Raw genomic sequence first — 23,899 nt, forward strand, 5'->3', positions numbered from 1 at the left:
TGTATCACTGTGAGCCAAAGTGTGGTTCAGTGGTGAAAACCAACCGGAACCAACACAAAAGACATAAAAAGCAAGTGGTGGTGTACCCATGTGGTACCCAGATGGTAGAACCTGTTCTTTGGGAGGGTTTTGCAAGCTACAACACTCAAAGACAAGTGCTGAGGGTTGGGGGTGCTCCTGACAAAGAAGAAGCAGGAATGTGAGAGAATGCAATAGGGTAGACTGCTGTCAGCCTATAGAAGGATGGATGACAACTTAATTCAATGTCCTAAGCTGCACTGAGCTCAGGGAGGGCTTGGAGTGAAGTATATTGATGATAGACAACGATAAGCGAAGTAGACAATAGTTAGACCCTTGATGAAGTCTCAACTATCAAAGCTGCTGAATGAATTACTGAGTGATGATAAAATGTGAGCAAGAGGGGCTCTCTGACATCTTTTTTTCTTTTTTGCTGTCTAAGTACAGTGATTTATATACAGTACAGGGGTGTTGCCCTTGGAAAACAAGGTGCAAACACTTGGTAAGTGATTGGTAACTGATGAGTAAGGAATGTAAGTGATGGGTAATTGTCTTGGAAAGCATTGGTAGGCATTGGTAAGGATTAGCAAGCCAAAAAGCAAAGAATCAGTAAGCAAAGTCAAAAGATTGGTAAGTATTGGAAATAGGTGAGTCAAAGACAGTCAGAACATCAAAGTATGAGTCAAGTAATGTCAGGAACTGGGAAAGTGCACTGGAATTGCATTAGGGGGAGGCTGTGCATGTCACATCTCAAAGAGATTGCTTCTAGGCCAAGGTGGGATGACAGAGAGGCAGCACTGATCTGATGCCAATATAGTACATCCAAAAGTGGACAGGGTGAGTCAGATGTCAACAGGGGTCAAGCTTTGGGGGTCTGTGGGGTGACAGGAGCATAGGGGATCGCAACTTTCCCCCCCAAACCATCCATCCTCTCAGTGAAGCAAATAAATACTTCATGAATGAGGCTCTGTTGGAAGAGAGGATGAAGGGGGAGTGTCTTCTGCTGTATCTTGCAACAAGGAGGCAAGATGTGCATCATACTTGTCATGGATGCAATCAGGGAGAGTAGAGAACAGTAGATTATACTGTAGCTGTTGCAATCTTGGAAGAATGACAGATGAGACTGGTATGAAGACTTTGCAGGGAGCAGGGAGGAAGGATCCATATGCTTCTTGGACTGGAGAGACTGAAATGACCACATAAGACCTTTCCAAGTGAATGACAGACCTGAGGCGACCAAAGAATGTCCTCCTAGAGGTCATACTGACAAAAAGAACATGCTGTCCAAGCTGGATGGGCTGAGAGGGCACAGACAAGGGTTGGATGTACCAGGATGCTTCAGGATGGAAGCTGGTAGGAACTCCTGGTAGATATATGTAGCCATGGTCCCTAGCAAAGGGGACAAGTGAAATGATTGATGTGGAGGTGGCCATATCAGAAGAATTAGTGAAATGAGCATCTTTTGGAGGGAGTGCTGTAGAAATGTGTGCAGTGTGCAAATCCTTTCCCATTTTGGAAGGTAGGATCACATGGCTGAGCACTACAAGCGAGTGTGGGAATGGTCTTGGTATCTGCAGAAACAGCAGAGATATGTCGAAAACCAGAATGCCATACACAGGTGCTTTAAGAATTTTAGCCAGTGCTTAACTCACTCCCTTTCTTTTTCTCTGGCACTGATGACTTGTTCTTGTGTGAAGGATGACTGCTGACATTCCTGGCTGTCCTTCTTCACATGAGGGCTGTGGTCTTCATCTCCATTCATCAGCTGTATCCATGTCCACCTCACCAAACACCTTGGGTGTGTGACATTGGGACCACAATGGGCACTGAGATGCTGGGTGATGCAGATGGAATTGGTGGATCAGGGTGTGAAGGGTTGGGAAAAATGTGGGAAATTCAGCCATGAAGTCAATATATGAGGGATCAGGAGCCAGGTTTGTGCCACTGATGTTACTGTTGGAAGGCTTGTTGAAGTCACCTGGCCAAATTTCTTGATCTTCATCCTTGAGCCAATTTGGGGGCCAGTTGGATCAGGGGGCCTCCAATGGTGCATATGCATTAGCACCTTGTGCCCCTCCTGATGGGGTGATCTGTGCCATCTTCATGTAAAATGGCCATCCCACATTTTTATAGGGCAGGATACATCATCCACTCTGATGTATTCATGTTAGATGAACTGATTTGCTCAATGATAGGGGACAATGTACATTGGTTGCAACATAGCTATTCCATTCATTCTCTTTGGCTGGTGTGATGATATTGGCACCAAAATGTTCATCCCATGAGCCAGACCCAGAGCATTGAATGAAGCCTTTGATGGAATTATAGATCCCTTTCAACTAATAATGATATCAGTCAAGGCTATCAGTGTGAGGAGGATGCGCTTACCCATCACCATTTATTTTGAATCTGCTGAGCAGTTCTTGTGGGGGGTGAGTTAGGTGGAGTGATTGCAGCAGTGGCACTAGAAAATACACTGGATTTGAAGTTGCCTGTATCACCTTGTTCTGACCGGTGTTCAATGAGGTAGTCAAGAAGAGTGTGGGTCTCTGAATCAGTCCACTTGTGACTACTCATTGTTTCTGGCTCCTGATCTGATTCTAAAAGAACAAGGAGTCCAGCAACATGTACAATGCAAAGTGTAGCAGAAGCAATACAAGCAATAATGGGTTTGAGGTCATCATATCGACAAGCAATCATCATTGTATAGTTGGAAGGAAGGTTGAAATTCTGCCTTTTAGTTCATGGAGCATCCTGGGCATGTTAACTGACACATGTGTCAGAAATGGGTTGTACACCAGTTTCCGAACTGGTTCTAATGAACTCCTTCCATGAGTCCATCCAATAGGGCCAGTCCTCCAGGTCTTCAGTCCCAAGTAGGTCCAGTTTGAACCACTTGAGAGCCATCCCTTTCAGGAATGACTGTGCAAAAGTGACTTTGGCTTGGTCACTTCAAAAGGCCCAGGGCTGGTCCCAGAAGTTGAGTTCACACTGGATAAGAAATGTGCACAGCTTCTTTGGGTCTGTCCCATTGAAGGTGTCCAGTTCATGCAACTTGGTTCTAGAAGAGGACTCAGAGCCAGTGCAAGCCTTGCATGCAAGAAGCTTGATGGCTTTGGCAAGGTTGTCCAGCACAGTTACCCCAGGCTTGACATCATCTTCTGGGATGGGTTCTTCATCATCATTATCCAGGTCATCTCCTGGCCCATCATCACCAGGACCATCATCACCAGGGTCATTACCACCAGGATTGAAGTCATCTGGTTCATCTGGGTCCAGTTCATCATCCAGATCATTAGTGGGTGCAGGAGGTCGATTAGGAGTGGGAGTGGTAGACTTGCAGGCTGAGAAGCCCCTGAAGTTGTTGACTTCACTGGGCAACCTTCCAGCTGTCCCTAAGGACACCAGGGCAGCAGTGCAGCACAAGTCAACTGCTGAGGTGGAATCTGGATTGGTGGTAGCATGTGCCCATGCTGCTTGAGTTCTGGTTTGGGTAGGCATGCTGAGAAAGTATTGCTGAGACTTGGACAGAAGGGTAGTGACCCACACAAGTGTGAGTCTGAAATACTGTTAAGTCTGGGTCTTCACTGGTCCAAGGCTGGTCTGGAGTCTGGTCAGGAGTCAGGGGGGTAGACTAGGAACTAGGAGGTTGGACTGTTGGACTTAGTGACTGAGGGTGCAGCACTATTCCCTTGCATGGGCCATAGTCTAGTCAAGAGGCAGAAGTCAGAGATTAGAGAGACTGGGTTAGACAAGACTAGATTGATTCCAGACTGAGGCTAAAATGATTACCCTATGGCTTAAATACTAGAGGTAACCCAAGTGTAACATAGCACCAAAGACTGGTCTGCACTGGTACAACAATGATTGGTAAACTGATTGGTAAGTAATGTTACAAAGAATATTATCAAGCAAAACTATGAACAAAGGATTTATCAGGAACTGGGGCAGGACTTGTGGCTGGGCCAGGTGTTACACCAGCCCAGTACCAACTGAGTGGACAACTCAATTGGGCACTGCATAGCAGTGCCTCATGAGCTAACACATTTTTTGGTCTAAGGGTAAAGGCCAGGACCAGGGCAAGGGTTGGATGAGACTGGTTGAGACCAGGGTAGAGCCAGTCTAGAGTAGTCTAGACATGGTTGTGACAATGACAAGTAGGAACTAAGTTGATATTCATACTGAAGAACAATGGAGTACAATACATGTTTTTAAACTGCTACAGCAGTACAGTAACTGGAATTGGAACTGACATATGGAGACTCATAAATTTTCAAGTAAAAACTTTCTAGACAATGAATGAAGGGAAGATGGAGAACATTTGATGGGTAACATAGAACAACTTGAAAAGGAAACAGTCCAGGTGCTGGACCATGCAGTGCACATGCTGTGGAGTACCTGACTGCACTGTCAAGGAGAAGTCCAAAGGGAGGTCACATGACTGCTCAGAGAATGGTCTGCTGTGAGTTGAAGTGTGGAAAGGTGGTATAAACCAACCAAAACCAACACAAAAGACAAATATAGAGCAAGTGGTGGTGTACCTCTGCAGAACCTGGAGGGCAGAAGAAATCTAATGTGGGGTGGGGACTTTGAGTGGAGTGCTCCTGGTGCAAGTCAACAATGAGTTACACAGGAGAAGATAAGTGAGTGATGACTGGATGGGGGATGCTGAACAGAGTGAAGGTGTTCAGCCAAAAGTATTCTAGAATAATGGACTTCAATAAAACATGCTCCTGGCACAAGTCAATGACAAGTTATGCAGCAGTGGATGGATGACTAAGCATGTGTGCTGACCAAGCACAGATGATACTTCAGATAGAGAATGGTGGTAGATGGACCCTTCTGAATGAGCCTCAACTACCAAGTATATGAATGATGACAGATAGACCCCTTCATGGAGCCTCAACTGTCAATGACAAGTGATAAGCTGAACTGACTGACTGGAATGCTTCTGGATTGCTTGGGTTGTAGCTAAGTACATGGGGGTTTATATACTGTGGGGGGGGGGGGGCACAACCTATGACAAGTGAGGCACAAATGCTTGGTAAGTAATGAGTAAGGACTGAGTAATCATGATGAGTAAGCAAGAAATGAAAAGTAAGCAAGCAAAGAGGATTGGTAAGTATTGGCAATAAATGAGTCAAGGATAGTCAAAATATCACAGAATGAGTCAGAAACTGAGTAAGCACACTGATATCACATTAGGGGGTGGCAATGCAAGTCAGATCTCAGTGGAGACATCACTAGATCCAAAGACAGCATGACAGATGGATGGTGTTTCCAGACAGGGAAGTATTAATTCCAGAATTGAAGGGCATGAGTCAGGCATCAAAGGGGCTAGGGCATTGGGGGTCTGTGGGGCAATGGGAGCATACATGATCACATCTCCCACCCATTCATCCCCTCAGCAAAGTTAACAACAACTTCACGAATGGGGCTCTGATGGAGGAGGAGAAGGGGGGACATCTTCTGCCAGATCTTGCAGTAAGAAGGCAAGATGCATGTCATACTCATCATGGATGCAATCAGGGAGGCTGGAGAACAGTAGATTATGCTGCAGCTGTCACAATGTGGGGAGAATGATGGATGAGATTGGAATAAAGACAGTGCAGGGAGCAGGGAGGAACAATCCATATGCTTCATCAAGTGGGGAGACCAAAATGACCACATACAACCTTTCCAACTGAGTGACAGACCTGAGGTGACCAAAGAATGTCCTTCTGGAAGTCATACTGACAAGGAGAACATGCTGACCAAGCTGCATGGGATGAGACAGGGCTGACAATGATGGGATGAACCAGGGGGCTTCAGGATGGAAGCTGGTGGGAACACCTGGCAGATATACATAGCCACTGTCTCTGGAAAATGAGACAAGCAAGATGATTGATGAAGAGGTGGCCATTTCTGATGGACTTGGCAAAATGAGCGTCTGATGGATGGAGTGCTGTAGAAATGTGTGGGGTGTGAGGATCCTCTCCAAATTTGGAAGGCAGAATCACATGGCTGAGCACTGTAAGCAAGTGTGAGAATGGAGTCAATATCTTTGGAAATGGTGGAGATATGACAAAAACTGGAATGCCATACACAGATGCTAAAACCTTTAATGTGTGCTTAACTTGCTTCCTCCTTGCTCTTTAGCACTGACAACTTGTTCTTGTGCAAAGGATGACTACTAACATCCAGCAGTCTTTCTACACATGAGGCCTTTAGTCTTCATCTGCATGGCATGGGCATTGGCATTGCATGCAACTCATCAACAAGCACTTCAGGTAAGCATTTTTCATAAGCATTTGGGCTGAATAGTTTCTCCAAACCATCCAGCCTAATAGCCTCCCAGACCAAGGTCTGCCCAGGGACATCTGGTCATGTCCCAGGGCTATGCAGATTTTTAGGCCCTGGGATAGATGGGATTTCCCACATAGCCATCCATTCAAATGCAATTATTTGGGATGTCCCAAGACTGCCTTGGGTGACTGGGGTCCCTACTCCTGAAAGTGCAGCTTATATTAGCATTGAAATCACTGCAGAAATCCTAGCCCCCTTGCTCCTCTGACAGATTTAATCCACAAAGTATCCTTTGACCTATACATCCCCTCCCATCCCACCATGCATAGTAGTATACAATAGTACTTTTCATGTACATCTTTGCAATGTGATTCTGCTGTATTGGGACATCTCACTAGTTGCCAGGGAGATGACCCACCTGAGCCTCCACATTTGCCTTGAAAATTGCAATAATAAATTCAATCAATTTGTGTCTATACCTCATGCAATTTGTACTGTATGAAGGAAGAAGTGAATGGTTTTTGAACACTTGTGTGACAAGCCAATATCTCAAAGTCCCCTGCATAGAACATGGTGTTGGTCACCTTTGCAACACCATCTGCAGAGGGCAGAATGTCCCAAATGAGCCTCTGAGGTTGTCATGGGGCATTGTGCTGGTCTGCAAAGGTAACTTAGGAGGATGTGCCATCATAGCCCTCTGAGGCTGGGATGGGACATCCCACTGTTCCCTCTGCCAAGCAGTGGGATGTCCCACAACAGCCTCTAATGCTATGTTGGGATGTCCCACCCTCCCCTTTGCCAAGCAGTGGGATGTCCCACAACAGCCTCCAAGCCTACATTGGGACATCCCACCCTCCCCACTGCCAACCAGTGGGATGTCCCACAACAGCCTCTAAGGCTACATTGGGACATCCCACAACAGCCTCTAAGGCTACATTGGGACATCCCACAACAGCCTCTAAGGCTACATTGGGACATCCCACCCTCCCCTTTGCCAATCAGTGGGATGTCCCACAACAGCCTCTAAGGCTATATTGGGACATCCCACCCTCCCCTCTGGCAACCAGAGGGATATCCCAACACAACCTCTAAGGTGTTGAAGTAGTAATCTGCACTAATCCTACAAGCACCATAGAGAATCCAATGCAAGGTAGCTCCATGGTCAGAGCAGCTGCTTGACACTGAGAGGGTCCTGGCTCAATGCCAGCTCTGGTCACATTTTCATCAGGTTATGAGCTGCAGCTGGAACCCATGCATGCTCAGTACAATGGGTCATGCAGCATCCTTAGGAAGTCCAGATCATGTGAGTTACATGGACACAAGGTGGCTGACAGTAAGGCCTCCTGGAAACACAGCAGTAAATCCTGATCCATCACATGACACAAGGTCAAAAGGCAATCAGACCATTTGCATGACCCTAGGGGGTGTGCACTGTTTTTACACTCCAAAAGTGGCCAGATGAAGGGACCACATTGGAGATGGTGCATTCTGTGCATTAACTTCATGGAGATATGTTCCCACAGTGCTAGTCTAAGCCCCCAACTACTGACACTAGTACCCAGACCATATGGCTCAGTGGTTGCAGCACTTGGTAAACACCTAGGAGGTCACTGGTTCAATCTTAGGACTGGTCACATTTTCCTCATAAGGCTACTTTGGGACATCCCTCCCCCCCTCTGGCAAGCAGTCCAACCCCCTTTCCAGAAACCAGTGGGATGTCCCACAACAGCATTTCAGGCTATGTTGGGACATCCCATCCCCCCTTCCAGAAACCAGTGGGATGTCCCACAGCAGCCTCTCAAGCTATGTTGGGACATCCCATCTCCCCCTCTGGACACCAGTGAGATGTTATACAAATGCCACAGAGGCAAATGTTGGACATCCTACCCTGTATGTCTGACATCCACATTGCCCTCTGCCCACAATTGGGATATATATTGTCACATTGTAACAGGCTCAATCAATGGCACCAATCAGTTCAAGTCAGATCACCATGATTTTTGGAGATTCAGAATCAGGGAAATGAGACACAGGTCTGCCTTGCAGATGTCCATTACACATATAACCAAGATTGTAAGCCCATTATTGCATAATTCTTCACACAAGATTCATATCCTTTGAGCCCTGTGTAATTTCTAGAGAACAGTACCAAAAAATATGTGCAGAGATGAAAAGTCAGTGACCAGATGAACAGTGAGCAGTGAATAACTGCATTTGAGTGGGTGTAGCCATATGTATGAGTAGTTGCTGACATAATCAGGTTCACTCAATGCTGTGCTCCAAATGTCCTATACATATCATTGCTTGAAATAGTCATGGCACCCAAAGAATGCTATTCAAATTGTATCCAGCAATCATACTCTGCAGGTCTCAAGTGTTGTATTATTTCTCAATCTCATGTCCTTCTACTATGATTTTATTTGAAGCAAGTCTTGAGATGTGAGGCAAGGGGACATAGGTAGGGGGTAGCACATGATTGGTAAGCAGCCACCAAGTGTAGATAAGACAATACTAGGTGTAGAACTTCCAATCACAACAACACACTGCATAATTGCATAAATTTTTGGTACTGTTCTCTAGATGATACACAGGGCTCCAAGGATATGAATCTTGTGTGAAGAAATATGCAATAATAGGCTTCCAATCTTACTTGTATGTGCAATGAACATCTGGAAGCAGAGGGCTCTCTACTGTCCAAAAAACATTGAAAGCCTGCTGGACAATTGATGTACAGAATACCACTATTGGTTTGCTAAGGTGTACAGATGCCTAGATCACTTGCAATTTTGATTGTATATGTGAAATCAGCCTATGCTTTTTCAGACATACATAGTGCTAGAACTGGTCTAATTTTTACACCAGGACCTACATCTAATTTCCCTGATTCTGAATCTGCAAAAATTGCGGTGATCTGACTCAAATTGATTGAGATATCAAAGCTATAACATTTAGCTACTACATGTGTGTGATTTTGTTTATTTGGCCTTGCTCTCAGTTTTGAAAATAGCTGTAACATGAGGAGCAACAATGCACAAACACAGTAGCTAGGACTGCAGGAATTGTATATATAGATTGAGGCATCATGTACAGTGCCTAACAGCAATGGACATGTGATGGACATTGATACCATATGTGATTTGACCCTGGACTGCCCCTGACAAAGAGTTGATAAGTGGCCAGTACTGAAATGTAACAGTAATGGCTGGGGCGACTGACACAAAACTATGGGATGCAGTAGAGGACTCCCAGGCAATCAGGGAGAAAGAGGAAAAATGCCAATTGGATCACCCAATCCTGAGGTATATGCTAAACTGCCTTGAAACTCTTCAAACACAAAAGCAGGAATATCTCAACAACAAGCAAGCAGAATTGGGTGAACAATGGCACCCTGGAAATGGGTTAGTGAGAGGGATTTGTGGCTTGAAAAGCGAGAGAAGCAGTGCAGATATGCATGAGGTACAATGAGAGGACCTCAAGGGGTGGGCCTTGCCACAAAAATGTGAACATCTCCATAACTACTGCACCAATCACAATGATCTAGACATCTCCAGGGAGTTGTTATCTAGTAGTCCAAGTCTGCAAAAAAGCAAGAGACATGTTAGAGAAACCACCAAGATACACATCAGTAAATCACTTTTGCTGGCCAGAGCTGTCCAGAGCTGTCCAGCACTGGACAGATTCCCTAGGACTACCAGCTCACAAAGTGGTCTACTGATGCAGCCCCAAGATGATAGGGGTAACTCCAGGCAAGTGAACAAGCAGGTGACAACCTCAGGACAATGGCTGGGGTGATTGACACAGGCCTCAGGAAGGAGGTTGGGTACTCATAGATAAACATGGAAAAAAAAGAGCCACCATGATCAGACCATCAGATCCTGAGCTACATGTGAAACTGTTTCACTGCCCTCTGAACACAAAAATGGTGATATCTCAATAGCAGCTCCATGGAATTAGACAAAAGAGGCCCCCCCAGAGAGGTCTCAGTGAGGGGAACAAGTGGTGTGAAAAGTGATAGGAAAGGCACAGGACTGAGTGGAGAGCTGCAGACTTGTCCCCTGAATCTGATGGTAACATCATTGCTGACACCAGTGACATCAATATACAAGTGGTACATGACAAATATGTTGTAGGGGAAGCAAAAACTACACTAGTAGTAACCTTCATTTATATACTCCTCAACAAAGTCATCCTCATATTGTGCAGCATTACCCCTGTTAACCCAATGAGGTTCACCCAACTGGGTTGGAGGGTAGTAGTCATTGGTATATGGACTGTTGTAGTAAGGATGGTTGGTTCAAGATGGAACATGATGGAATCCTTGGGAAGACAGAGGAAATTGATTGCAGTGGCCAGAAGGTAACACCTCGAGAGAGTGCAAGTTGATGGTGAAACCTCTGCAAAATTGAATTACTCACATGATATGGGATATCAGATGGGCCAGGATCATGACAGTTTGTATGGTCACCCCAAGAATCCTACATAATTTTTCCTTAGTCTTGTTACCGAAGGTCAGAGACATGGATACTCACTTGTTGTCTGGAAAAAGACTGCTGGGCTGGGCTGGCCTCTTGTATGTGAGGATGAGTTGGAAGATTATCCTGATGTAGATCCTATATGATGCTTCATTAGTCTTGTTATCAGACCATAGGAACCAAACCCTACCCCATATTGTGGAGCTGGCACAGGAGGCTCAGATGGGCCAGGCTCTCGAGTGTGCACATTGCTTGGAATTGTGGATGGGTCATGATGCAAATCTTGCATAATGGGGCACACATCCTGGTGTTGATCACATGGTGCAGTTTGATGGTCAGACTGTAAAGCCTTGTGAACATCAGCAGATACTGGATATCAAGTAAAGAGCAGAACTCACCTGGAGACCAATAGTATTGTGATTTGATGCCTCCACACAGGGTCACTTCTGAATGGGAAAAGGGAGTTGTTGCTGTGGTCAGGGTTGTGGCTGTCGAAGGACCTCTGTGCCCTGCTGCCAGTGATCCATTTCCTTGAGGGACTTCTGCCACTCTGGATCATCTGAGATCTGCTGCAAAACAGTACCATGGGTAGCTTTGACAAGTGCGATCTCACCCTTCAAAGGGTCAGCATCCAAAATATGATGACCTCTACACAGAACTTCAGCATCCAACTGGATGAATAAAATAGGGAATACCTTCATTCCAGCACTTAATCTCAATTTCCAGCACATCATCCAGACTATCTTGTTCTTCCTCATCATCAGTTTGCCCATCATCCAGACTATCTTGTTCTTCCTCATCATCAGTTTGCCCATCATACAAAAGACCCAGTCTTCTCTGAAGGTAAGGTACTACAAGTTGACAAAGAGGGCCAGCCTTAAGTTTCTTGTACTTGAAACCAGGGCCCAGTGGAGATACACTGTGGGGCCAGTTGACAAATTGTGTCTTTGCATTGTCCACTCTAGCTGCAATAGATTTGACAGATTGGTTAGTCAGTATGGCAGAGGAGCTCTCACTCCACTCATAGATGGCTTTTAACTTTTCCCTCCTTGCCATGAAGTCATCCTTGGGGATGCCTATCATGAGGGTGTTGTACTCCTTCATAATCAAATTGTTGATTGAATTTTGATCAGCTGGTCAGGACATTAGAATGGTAGATGTGAGAGGGAGGAAAGCCATACCACCATCTTGTTTGGGCTGTGTGGCCCAATACCATGAGTGGAAGAGGTTGGCCTCATTAATTTTGGTATGAGAAGCCCTAACACTAAATCCCACAGTGATGAGTATGTCACATGTAGACTGCCTGTGCTGTTGGCCAAGTTCTTCTGCCATCATCTTGACATCCTTCACAAAAGCACATATTTCATCTAATGCTGCTGTGGACAGATTCCCCAGCTTCTTGAGGTTCAGGAGTTGGGTGTCATGGTCACAGTGGTTTGCAGCATCAATGTCCTCAGCATCTATAGCCCTACCTTTGCCCTTCTTCTGAAGTCTAGTATAGATTGGGCCACCCTCTTGGCAAGGATGGACAACATCCCCTACAGGATGGGCAGAGTCATCAGACTTGTATGCAGGTGGCAAGGACAGGGGAAGTGGGGACTGGGCACAAGAAATGGTCTGAGCATTGCAAGCATGTGCATCATCATCATCTAGGAGTCAACATGTCAACACAAGGCAGATGCATATATAGATAGTAACAGAACAGGATCACAACAATTCTTTATCTATATAACAACCAAGGGAATGATGGGTGGCAGGAAATGGTCACAAGTATCCAATGCACCAAGCTTTGAAACACAAGTGGGCACCAAGCCCACTGTTGCATGACCAGAGAGGCACCAAACCCTGAAATCAAAAGAAATGAGAATTATCTGAAAAAAACATGAGAGAACAAGGGATACAAAATGGAAAAACCTACCATGGGAGTCACTTGAGCTCTCCATCTCCTTGTCATCATTCTCATTGTAATCAGAACCCTTGTCATCATCATTGCTACTGGGCAGCTGGTCATCCTCTTTCTCACTACCAGATGGCAGGTCATCCTTGTTCTCACTAGCAGACAGCTGATCATCCTTGTTCTCATTACTGGAAGGCTGGTCATCCTCATTCTCATTGTTGTCAGGATTCTCCTCCACCTCCTCCATTGCAGAGTCCTCATCATGGATTTGGTCATCCAGGTGCAGGGAAGGGGAAGGGAGCATTGGGGTGTTCACAATGGAAGGACAAGGTGTCAAGGAGTGTCTTCTATCTCTCAGGCCAAACATGTGCTCTTCCCAGCCTTTGGGAGGCTGGACTGCATGCCATGGTTTTGGTTTGCCAATCATATCCTTCAGAGTAGATTGACATGAGTGGAAAATGATGTTAGAGTAATGGATGAGAAATATACTACAAGATGTACCTCTGAGTGTTGCACTCCATCATTAGAGACAACAGCACCACCTTTTGTACTTGTTTGGAAACTGGGGCATTTTGTGAGGACAGAATCCTTTGGTTGCAAAGAACATGACTGTTCAAGTCAGCAACAGAGTCCCTCACAGGCTCCAGGATATCAGCAGAGCAGGGCATCATTGTATGGAGGTGTTGAGAAACAGGGGGAGGCAAGGTGAGTATTTAAGGTCAGAGCACATCAAGCCAAGATGAACCACATGGAAAAAAAAATCCATCTAGAACATGTTGTCTCAGTGTGCAAATTTCTGGATATAGCATCAGCAAGGACATATGAAACCATGAAAAGAGGACATGATGTAAGGGGGATGAAGGAAAAGCATGCAGGAAAGAAGTGGTTGTAATGTGTAGTGAGGATGACACACCTATCAAAATGGAAACATATGGGTGGAATTCCAATCAAAATCCAGAATGGTGGTATTCCATCTGTGTGACCCAGAAAGTGGGTTTCCTCAGGACTGAAAAACCACAAGAGTTCATCAGTGTCCAGTAATAGAGAAAGGAATGGGCTTACTAGACAGAAAATGAATCGTTCAAGCCCCTAAGGGCAGTCACTGATGAGAGCAGCATTGATGGAGTCCAATAGACACAGTCCCTTTCACATGATTGATAGCCAAATTGAGCAAATAATGTAGACCAAATGTTGGAGCTATGATGACCTTTGGGTGAAGTTGTTGCTGAAATGAATCTCTGGTACTGAGCAATGAGGGTCATTGTTGTCTGTGCAATTGATCACTGGATCAACACCAGGACCACCCTTGAAGGCTCCAAGCCTTCAGGGGCTGTCAAGGGCACCAAGCCCATGACATTTAGCAGAGATGCTCCAAGTGTACCACTGCTAAGTGGTAGAGCTTGAATGGTAGAAATTTATGAAGGATGGAAAGTGCCAAGTTGCGACTTGCCTCACAGTCAGGCTGCCATACACAATATGTGGCCTGAGGATTTATACTTCATAGTAATAAATTGGAGACTGCTGCAAGAAATACTTGCCAACAGATAACACAATAGCTGTTAGTCTTTACATGGATATGGTAAAAGAAATTCTGGTGGGAGTATGCATGCAGTCATCCACTAGATATGGAACCCTTGCATCATGATCTGGGTGGCCACAGACAAGAATAGTGGAGGGATCAGTCAAGTTAGGTGGTGTTAGATGTATCAATACTGGCAGTGTGGGAAATTCTGCATAAATGGGGATCAAGGGGGATATGGTGGCAGGTGTACACTCTTGTGGGACAACAATCCTGAAACCCCCAGACTTGATGGGCATAATGCTGCTGTGGGGTATGTGGGTTGTGAGTCAGATGACCCTATGAAGGCTGCAATATGATCAGTCCAGATATGTCACTTAAGAACATACTCACCTTCAGTGCAAGATCTTAGTAACAAAGTGCTTGCTAGCATTTCAGCATCTGCTGCATTCAATTCAAGGTTTCTGATCAGAGTAATTAGAGTGCCTGTGCCAAAACATGTTAGCAATCAGGAGTTAGTCAGAAAAACATGTACTAAGGTTGCTAGAGCTTATATCCAATCCAGTACTGGGTGAAGGTATTTTGGACATGGTGGGTCAGGGAATGGGAAGGAAAGGCTGGAGAGTGAATGTGCAGAGAATTGTAAGTATGACAGCAGATCTCCAGCAGAAGGCTACCTCATTCCCTTTCCCCATTTATTGGAAGCCATTGTGGGAAAACCTGAAGTTCAACCACAATGAATCATGCACTTAGATGTGACATAACTCTTTGTAATACCCTGGAGGAAGTAGCAGAAATCAATGGATAAGATACACTGAAAAGCTAACCATGTACCCACATTAGAACTTTGCATGGTTGATCATGAGGCAACCTGGAGAAAATTCATAGTAGAAAGGAGAACTTGAGATTGACAATCAGAATCACTGCCCTTGAAGGTAACATCGCACCAAGTCTCCAATACCGTAGAGGAACATGCCATGTATTTGATCAGCAGGGATAAATATGAATGGATGTGTTGCTAACTCGAATCTTCAGGACTAAAAGGTGAGGGGAGAACTGCACTATCATCTATGCAATCAATCACTGAAGCTGTACCAAGGGTAGATGAGTGGGGAGACAAGGGTGTTGCTATAGAAGGCATATACTGGCCAGGCAGAACAACAGAGTGCAGCTGGAGGTGGGGAGAATGATGGACCTAGTACACATAGTATGTGCTGGTAAATGGGTCAGTAGACTGTGAAGCATAATGATGCATAACTTAAGTTGAGAGCACTGACCTGCAAAACCTTCATTAATGTTGCTGAAAGATGAGGGTTGGTCTGACTGTCATCATGTGATTGATTGTCAGATCCACTGGACACCAAGACTGCCCTTGAAGGCTCCAAGCCTTCAAGGCTGTCAAGGGTGACCAAGCCCCTGACATATGGTAGAGGAATGCACTGAGCATTCCCCCAATACCATGCAGACAGCATACAGAAGATGAGAGTGTTGCCTAAGTACTAGCTGCAGGTGGTGTGAATGTTTGTTTCAGCTGTGATGATGTAACAATTGTGCAATTGTGAAATGACATGTTAAAATTCTGTCATTCATTGAAACTTTAGTCACATTGGTAAAAGTGGCCAAATCTATTAACAAAGTAGCAATGGCACACTAGTACTTGTGACTAGGACTTGCTATAAGTAGATTATCAACATGTCAATACTGTAATGCATGAATGCATCTCCCCTGAATATTACAATAGGCAGTCTGGAACATTGAGGAATGAAATATGGAACACAAAACTTATATCTAATCACCTGATTATTTGACAATTTAGAGCCTAGACTCAATGTCTTCCTTGAGCACACTGTAAGTCAGGCATTGCATTCATTTGTGGTGCAGGTCACATGCACAGCAGTACCCATAATATTTCTCACTACTACTAGTAAGTGCTACCTACTACTTTGAGTCACCGACACCCCTCTCATATAAACCAATTCAGTGCAAGGTAAGTTTCCCTCTATCTTTTCCATCTTACTTTTCCAGACAGCCCAGTCACTCTTTCCACAAATGTTTGGAGCATTCATCTGTCAGGTCTCAGGGGTTTGGTGCCTGTGAGTTCTTGATAGGCTTGGGGCCTATCAAGAGTTATCCTCACAGTTTCTGGGGTGTTTCTTCATCGAAATTCAGGCATTAACATAGTCTATACACATGCAGAGTCAATACACCAATCATCATCACCTCTTTGTCAAGAAGACATTTTTTGAAAGTAAGTTTTTATTCTCTTTCATTTATACTTTTCTTTCAAACATCCAGTCAACTTCTGCTGTACTTGGAGCCAAACATTTGGAGCATTTGTCTGCCAAGTGCTCTGGGGTTTGGTGCCTCATGAGTTCTCAATAGGCTTGGGGCCTATTGAGGGCAACATTCTTATTTCATTTCAGTTACACTGGCCTTAACACTGCATGATTCATTTTTTTCTCCCCTTGTCATCATCTCCATCAATTTAAGTAAGTACTGACTGACTTCTTTTGTTTCCAGGATGAATGTAGCTAGCATTTGCCCTTATGAATTATCATTGCACAACCACCCTGGTGATGGTGCATTCTTGCTGTCCCTAACTCAGCTCAAATTGATTATCATTATTTTCAGGGAGATGGGGTGCATTCAATGCACACATCCTAGCAAAGTGTGATGACCACTGGATCATGTTGCTGAACACTGACTATGTTCCCCAACCCTTCATCTTCAATGGAGAAACAATCACACCCCTACATGAGGGATGGTTCAGCCATATAGACTGTTTTCAATGGCCACAGTTGTTTGCAGAATGCTACAAATGGAGTCCATGTGTCCCTTGGAAAGTGGCCTATGGAGACAACCCAATGTGGAAGTGGCTGTGGTGGAACATCACCCAGTCAGCAGAGGATTTTGTGCTGGAAAGAGGGTCTGCCTTCAAAGTTGGCAGGATTCATGCTGACAAGTGCAAGTTGATGGAGACTGTTTATAATTGACTAGATGAACATATGCAAGATTGGCTAAAGAAGCACCCCCACTACAAAGGTCCTCTGAGACCCAATTTGTGGCTGGGGTCATGTCAGTGATGTCTCCTGCATCTGAAGGTATGATTTTTTTCTGGTTCAGATTTTGTTAATTAAAATTTTCTCTAGCAACTCTCATTTACATTTTGAGACACAGTCATATTGGTTGCTTTTTGTCAATGCCTCCTCCTAGACATCTTTGGCATGCTAGAATATCTGGACACAGACCTTGACCCTGCTATGGGCACTTTTGTCAATTCATTTGACCACTGGATTGGGGCATTCACAACAGACCCTGACATTTGCCAGCACCTTTTCAAAATACGTGTGCCTGTCTGGATGGTCTGGAAACCTGATTGTGTACCCCCAGACATGCAAGTGTTGAAGATGATTGAGATTACATGCCCTCATGACATAGTCATGGATCCTGAGGTTTTTGAGGTTGGGCAGATGCTGGAATGGCACAGTGCCTGGTACCACCCTGGTGAATCGCACCACAGGCACACTTGACAAGGCCCAGTGATTGGGCTCAAGCAATTTGTGGCTCCCTGGCCAGAACCACCATGCACCAGCAGTGGTGTGGCCTTGACTGCCACAAGCACAGGTCCCATGGCTTCCAATGCTGCAAGTTCCAGTGGTGCAAGTTCAAGTACAGGAGCTGTTAGGATGTGCAGGGCTTGACAACATAATCAGCCATGTACATATCCTATTCATTTTGTCTCAGTGTGTTTAACATTTTGCTCAGATCCCCCTGCAGGCTCAAGAGGAGCCAAGCTGTTAGTGGTTCTGAATCCCAAACTGTGGGAAGACCTCAGTGATCCAGCTATTCCCCCTGCTATGTCCACATGGCACACTGCCCTGAAGGACATGAATAAGGATGCAAAAAGGGTTAGTCCCAATGCACCCAAGGTAGCTTACTTCTTTCCCAGCCCAGGTCTGTTTGTGAGGGGCAAGTCCTCTGATCACCAGCAGAGGTACCTGAGGAATTGGCTAGTCTCTCGAGTGGGTTGGATCACTTGTCTTTCTGCCTCAGATGCATCTCCTGTTATCCCTCAGTCCTGGTGGGATTTCCTGAATACAATTCCCAAGCAGATTTCATCCACATTTTCTGGTGACCAACTATGTGAATCTGCTGCCCTCTTTGGTCCTGAGCTCATCAGCCTCCAACATGACATACCTAGCCATGTACAATTCCAGGATATTTCAATTTCCCTTGCAGACCTTGCTACCATTGATCAGATGACAAAAAGCAAGATTTTATGAGATTTATATGAACACAACTTCTAGTTCAAGTTGGTCACTCTTGACCATGCGATGATGCCTAGCTTGTGGTCAAATTGGGATTCAGAGCAGCTTGATCACATCTGGCAGGTATGTACAATTTTACCTCAGCAGGAATGTGCTGTTTCTGAACTCTATGCAGATTTTCCCTGGTGATTCAGAACTCACAATGTGTGCTGAGCCTTTCCCTCAGCAAAATCAAGGCCTCTGCTTGACTGACTTTCAATCAAAACAGGAGTACATAGAGAAGCTCTGGGCATTACTTGCTGTATGGCCAGGATGCCCCTTGGACTTGGCAGAGCCAATTATGCCATTAGTGTCATCATCATGTGTCTGGGCAATGGAAAAGAAGTTGGGTATATTTTATGTACAGTTGTTCTTTGATACTTTTGGTCGTCCACCCCTTCTTCCCCACCTTATTCCAACTGCACCATGTGGTTATGGTTCAAATAGTGAGTAACCTCCTTCATCATTCCCCAATACCATTTTTACTCTGTATGTTTCCTGAATGATATTCATAGCATGCCACAATTGCCATCTCATTTTGTTCATCACACACTTGCTCTGTCTCTTTCCCCATCGCCCTGGCTAGTTGTGTGCAAAGGTCAGTTTGCTTTTCTACACTGGAGGCTAACTATTGGAGATGTGCTGGTGGCATCTTGGGGCTGCCTTACAGCAACCAGGATTTGGTGTCCTGGTCACAGTCCTGTAACTTGGTTTTGCAGGATCATCGTCTACCACTAACTTGCATAGACAGTTTATGCATCTGACCAAATTTCATAGATATCTTTTTGTCGACTGAAACAGCTTACTAGGTGTGGTCCCTCTGTATGAGTTACTGCCCTGATGAACCAGATTCCTAACTTGCTCTATGTGGGTGATCTCATGGTCCTTGTTGACCATCAGACTGCTGAACCTTCATGCTGTGTTCCCAGAACTGTGGATCCAGTAAGCCCTACAGCTACAGTCTTTCTTTCACAAGAAGATATTTGTGCTATGGAGCATGAATTTAATGAGTTGTCAAAGTCAAAGTCTTCAACCCAAAGGAGGAGTGGACAGGCTTTGAAAAAGAATTATCTTGGTGATGGGGAGGATGAGTTTGAAGAGGGAATGAGGATAACAATGTCAGTGCTGAAGGGTTGTAATGAGTCCTTTACTGCAGCTGATGAGAGGTGCCAGAAAGTGAGTCTTAATCATTTATTCTGACTCCATTGGTCTGATGGCAGTGTAGGCAAGTACCCAGTTCTTTTCAGATACTGGTGTCATGGCCCTACTCTGTTGTCATGATTGTGTCATTTACCTTGCAAATATGACTTCAGCTGGGGAGAGGCAACATTATGCACTTGCCCTCATCAAATCTCTTTTTGGCCATCTCCCAGATAATTTTTGTATTGGGCTGTTATATGACATAGGTTGTCAACTGGAACAGGGCTGCAGGGAGTGGGGTTTTCTCAAGTCATTTCTGCCACATATTTTTTTTGCCATCTCAGTATTTCATGCCTTTGGTCATCAATGGGCATGTCAGCTTATCTATCACCCCCAAAAATGTGAAGGATTTGGGCTATCTGATGGAGAGGGATGTGAGCATTTTTGGAGTTCAATCAAAGGGCTGATACCATCTCTTTGAGTTTCTGGGGTATATGTGCAGTATGCCACATCTGTTTCAAGCTAACATATTATTCAGTATCATCAATGCCTCTCTGTTATTGAATTCCAGGTGTGCCACATGGACATGAAGAGTCTCACTGGTTTGGGCCAGTGGCTTTTGCATCACTGGAATCATTGCCAAGAAAAGAAGGCTGCTGCAAACAGAGGCCTAAGGAGATGTGGAGTTGATATCCCAACTCTTCAAGCTGAATGGGCTGCTCAAGTCTTTGCACAGACAAAGCCAGCTCCTTGTAAGCTGCTGATATAAATAATGACTCCTGCTCACCATCAAATTAGGTCACTGCTCTAAAGCTGCTGAGAATATGATATTGCAAATCATGGCAACTCAGAAATCATTGGCAAATTATGAGGCCAAGCTAGAAGTGCTGGAGAAAGATCTTCTCCATGGGGTTGCTGACATGACAAGCTTGAATATCCAAATTGCAGAGTGTCATCAAAAGGTTAAGTGTTTTAAAGAAGCTTTGCAGAACCAGAGGGCAACCCTAGGCATAAATGGGCATTCAAATCTTGCTAGTATCCAAAAGAGTGCTTATCTTCAAGTTAGTGGCAGTGTATTTTCTACATGGTTTCATCTAATTGAGACCATGTTCCATAGCTTGGCATGCATGCATTAGCAATCAAGAAATGTATCAGAGCTCATCTGCACCAACAAAAGTTTGAGCTGGACAGACTGGAATGCCCATATTGGCAGACTCTCAGTGGTAAGAGGTCATCATTCATGAATACCCTTGTATTTGACTTGCCTTGAAGAACAAAGACTTCAAAACCACACAGAAGCATCTGTGAAACAATGAGAACCAGGAATAGCCAAGCTTGCCAGTAGCTACAATAATCTGTGTCTGCAAATTGTGGGCCTCATACACAAGGGAAAAGCTCCCCAGGGGTCAATAGCCCCACTCCTGATCCCAAGGGACTCTTTGTTCAAACTGGATGTGGATGATGATATTTGGCAGGATATTGGCCTTGGGGATGATTCAGATGGGTTACTACCCCCAAGGTTAGCTGATGAAAAAGTGTGCTCAGGGATCAGATCACTCCTTGAGCTGAGGCATTGTGAAGAAGAGGAAAGGCACCTGTTGCAGGAAAGAAGAGCTTTGACAGAGTGGTTTTCTGAAGAGTGGGGTTGTGTGCAGAAAACCAGACAGAGTACTGGTAAGAGACATGTGTCATTGCATTACCATGACCAACACACACAGATGTTGATCTTACATATGAACTTGACTGCAGAGCATTGAGACTAGCAGGTCTGTGCATCTTGTGGAAGAGGCAACTTAGAGGCTATCCTGGAACACCTAATGAGAACTGGGGTGCAAGTGATGAAGAACTGCACAGCATGGTGCAGGGTGGTCATGTTATATATATTGATGGTAATAATGAGGAGTGGTTTGATGGATTGGAGTCAGAGGGTGAAGAGGATGAGGATGAAGCGATGGATGATGAGTCACTATGTGTTGCTGAAGAATTTGCCCTGGCAGATGAATATCACCAACAAAGTGATATGCCATTGGAAGAATTCTGTTGGGGAGAAGAATGGGAGAATGACCTACTGAATATGGATCCACCATCATCTACAAGTAAAATAGTTCAATACAGATAAGGGTGATAGAGACATATTATAATCTATTTGGTGTGTTTAAATAGATTTTTTTTTGAGCATCATGTTTGAAGACATATGCATGGGTAAAATGTAGAATATCCCACTGGTTGGCAGAGGGGTAGGTGGGATGTCCCAATGTAGCCTTAGAGGCTGTTGTGGGACATCCCACTGCTTGACAGAGAGGGGGTGGGATGTCCCAATGTAGCCTTAGGGGCTGTTGTGGGATGTCCCAATGTAGCCTTAGGGGCTGTTGTGGGACATCCCAATGTAGCCTTAGAGGCTGCTGTGGGAAATCCCACTGCTTTCCAGAAGGGGGGTGGGATGTCCCAATGTAGCCTTAGAGGGTATTGTGGGACATCCCACTGGGTGACAAAGGGGAGGGTGGGATGCCCCACACCAGCCTCAGAAGGGGGACAGTGGGATGTCCCAACTTAGCCTAAGAGGCTGTTGTGGGATATCCCACTGGCTGCTGGAGAGTGGGGTGGAATGTCCCAATATAACCCAAGAGGGTGTTCTGGGACATAGCCTCAGCTAGTGTTGCTGTGGCTCAGCTCCAAAGGCTGACCTGCTCAACAACAAGCAGCTTAGTCACTATGACAACTATTACCAAATGTGGCCTTGTGTTGCCACATACCAAATTCACAATAATTACTTTAATACTCAATAATATAGATGTGGTATGGCCCTTGGCTGAGGACAGCTCACTGAGCCACAGCAACACTACCCCCAGCTGCCAGAGGGGGAAGTGGGATGTCCCAATGTAGCCTTATGATGGAAATGTGACCAGAGCTGGGATTGAAGCAACCTCTTAGGTGATAACCAGTGCTCTAACAGTTGAGCAAATATATATTGTCCAGGTACTAATATCAGTAGCATGGGGGTAAACCAGTGACATGGGAACAAGACTATGTGAAGAGCAATGCACCATTCCCCACTTGCTCAGAGGCTGCTGTGGGACATCCCACTGGTTGCCAGAGGGGGGGAGGTTCTGAAGAGGTGTTTCTGAGTAGTGACAGACTAATGAGAGAAGATACTCAGGCTTCTATTGGGAGAAGACTGAGGTGCATGAAGGAAAAATAATGTGCCAAAATGACTGTGCTTATGTAAGATATTACTGGTGTAAGAAATATAATTAATGTGCATCAACAGGAGGGATGTCCCAAAGTAGCCTTATGAGGAAACATCAGTAAATCACTTTTGCTGGCCAGAGCTGTCCAGAGCTGTCCAGCACTGGACAGATTCCCTAGGACTACCAGCTCACAAAGTGGTCTACTGATGAAATGTGACCAGTCCTAAGATTGAACCAGTGACCTCCTAGGTGTTTACCAAGTGCTGCAACCACTGAGCCATATGGTCTGGGTACTAGTGTCAGTAGTTGGGGGCTTAGACTAGCACTGTGGGAACATATCTCCATGAAGTTAATGCACAGAATGCACCATCTCCAATGTGGTCCCTTCATCTGGCCACTTTTGGAGTGTAAAAACAGTGCACACCCCCTAGGGTCATGCAAATGGTCTGATTGCCTTTTGACCTTGTGTCATGTGATGGATCAGGATTTACTGCTGTGTTTCCAGGAGGCCTTACTGTCAGCCACCTTGTGTCCATGTAACTCACATGATCTGGACTTCCTAAGGATGCTGCATGACCCATTGTACTGAGCATGCATGGGTTCCAGCTGCAGCTCATAACCTGATGAAAATGTGACCAGAGCTGGCATTGAGCCAGGACCCTCTCAGTGTCAAGCAGCTGCTCTGACCATGGAGCTACCTTGCATTGGATTCTCTATGGTGCTTGTAGGATTAGTGCAGATTACTACTTCAACACCTTAGAGGTTGTGTTGGGATATCCCTCTGGTTGCCAGAGGGGAGGGTGGGATGTCCCAATATAGCCTTAGAGGCTGTTGTGGGACATCCCACTGATTGGCAAAGGGGAGGGTGGGATGTCCCAATGTAGCCTTAGAGGCTGTTGTGGGACATCCCACTGGTTGGCAGTGGGGAGGGTGGGATGTCCCAATGTAGGCTTGGAGGCTGTTGTGGGACATCCCACTGGTTGGCAGTGGGGAGGGTGGGATGTCCCAATGTAGGCTTGGAGGCTGTTGTGGGACATCCCACTGCTTGGCAAAGGGGAGGGTGGGACATCCCA

General features: G+C 45.3%; 3 protein-coding genes and 2 pseudogenes across 5 annotated transcripts; 3 read left to right on the plus strand and 2 right to left on the minus strand.

The window, feature by feature from the left end:
• Window positions 1-7,864: 7,864 nt before the first annotated feature.
• F5J12DRAFT_t116 lies at window positions 7,865-7,937 on the plus strand (annotated as a pseudogene). Its single transcript has one exon. The product of its transcript is annotated as a tRNA-OTHER (tRNA).
• Window positions 7,938-10,597: 2,660 nt separating this feature from the next.
• Window positions 10,598-13,934, minus strand: F5J12DRAFT_783037 (uncharacterized protein; the record flags this gene model as incomplete). The annotated part of the gene is made up of 13 exons (XM_051742812.1): window positions 10,598-10,697; window positions 10,719-10,778; window positions 10,833-10,913; window positions 10,961-11,079; window positions 11,276-11,421; window positions 11,471-11,740; window positions 11,792-11,908; window positions 11,957-12,392; window positions 12,559-12,620; window positions 12,694-13,102; window positions 13,174-13,234; window positions 13,586-13,678; window positions 13,735-13,934. 13 exons carry the CDS (start codon window positions 13,932-13,934, stop codon window positions 10,598-10,600), a joined length of 2,154 nt encoding a protein of 717 aa, XP_051599745.1.
• Window positions 13,935-17,451: 3,517 nt separating this feature from the next.
• Window positions 17,452-17,721, plus strand: F5J12DRAFT_721131 (uncharacterized protein; the record flags this gene model as incomplete). Its single annotated transcript, XM_051741288.1, has 1 exon — window positions 17,452-17,721. One exon carries the CDS (start codon window positions 17,452-17,454, stop codon window positions 17,719-17,721), a length of 270 nt encoding a protein of 89 aa, XP_051599746.1.
• A 1,893-nt stretch (window positions 17,722-19,614) lies between these two features.
• F5J12DRAFT_905739 (uncharacterized protein) lies at window positions 19,615-21,757 on the plus strand (the record flags this gene model as incomplete). Its single annotated transcript, XM_051748704.1, has 11 exons — window positions 19,615-19,674; window positions 19,724-20,072; window positions 20,121-20,134; window positions 20,177-20,209; window positions 20,231-20,390; window positions 20,437-20,699; window positions 20,756-20,861; window positions 20,911-20,942; window positions 20,973-21,092; window positions 21,114-21,285; window positions 21,357-21,757. 11 exons carry the CDS (start codon window positions 19,615-19,617, stop codon window positions 21,755-21,757), a joined length of 1,710 nt encoding a protein of 569 aa, XP_051599747.1.
• Window positions 21,758-23,040: 1,283 nt separating this feature from the next.
• F5J12DRAFT_t117 lies at window positions 23,041-23,113 on the minus strand (annotated as a pseudogene). Its single transcript has one exon. The product of its transcript is annotated as a tRNA-OTHER (tRNA).
• Between the last annotated feature and the right edge of the window lie 786 nt (window positions 23,114-23,899).

This window comes from Pisolithus orientalis (genome assembly GCF_024613125.1).
Source record: "Pisolithus orientalis strain OTSU chromosome Unknown F5J12scaffold_15, whole genome shotgun sequence".
Taxonomy (NCBI): domain Eukaryota; kingdom Fungi; phylum Basidiomycota; class Agaricomycetes; order Boletales; family Pisolithaceae; genus Pisolithus; species Pisolithus orientalis.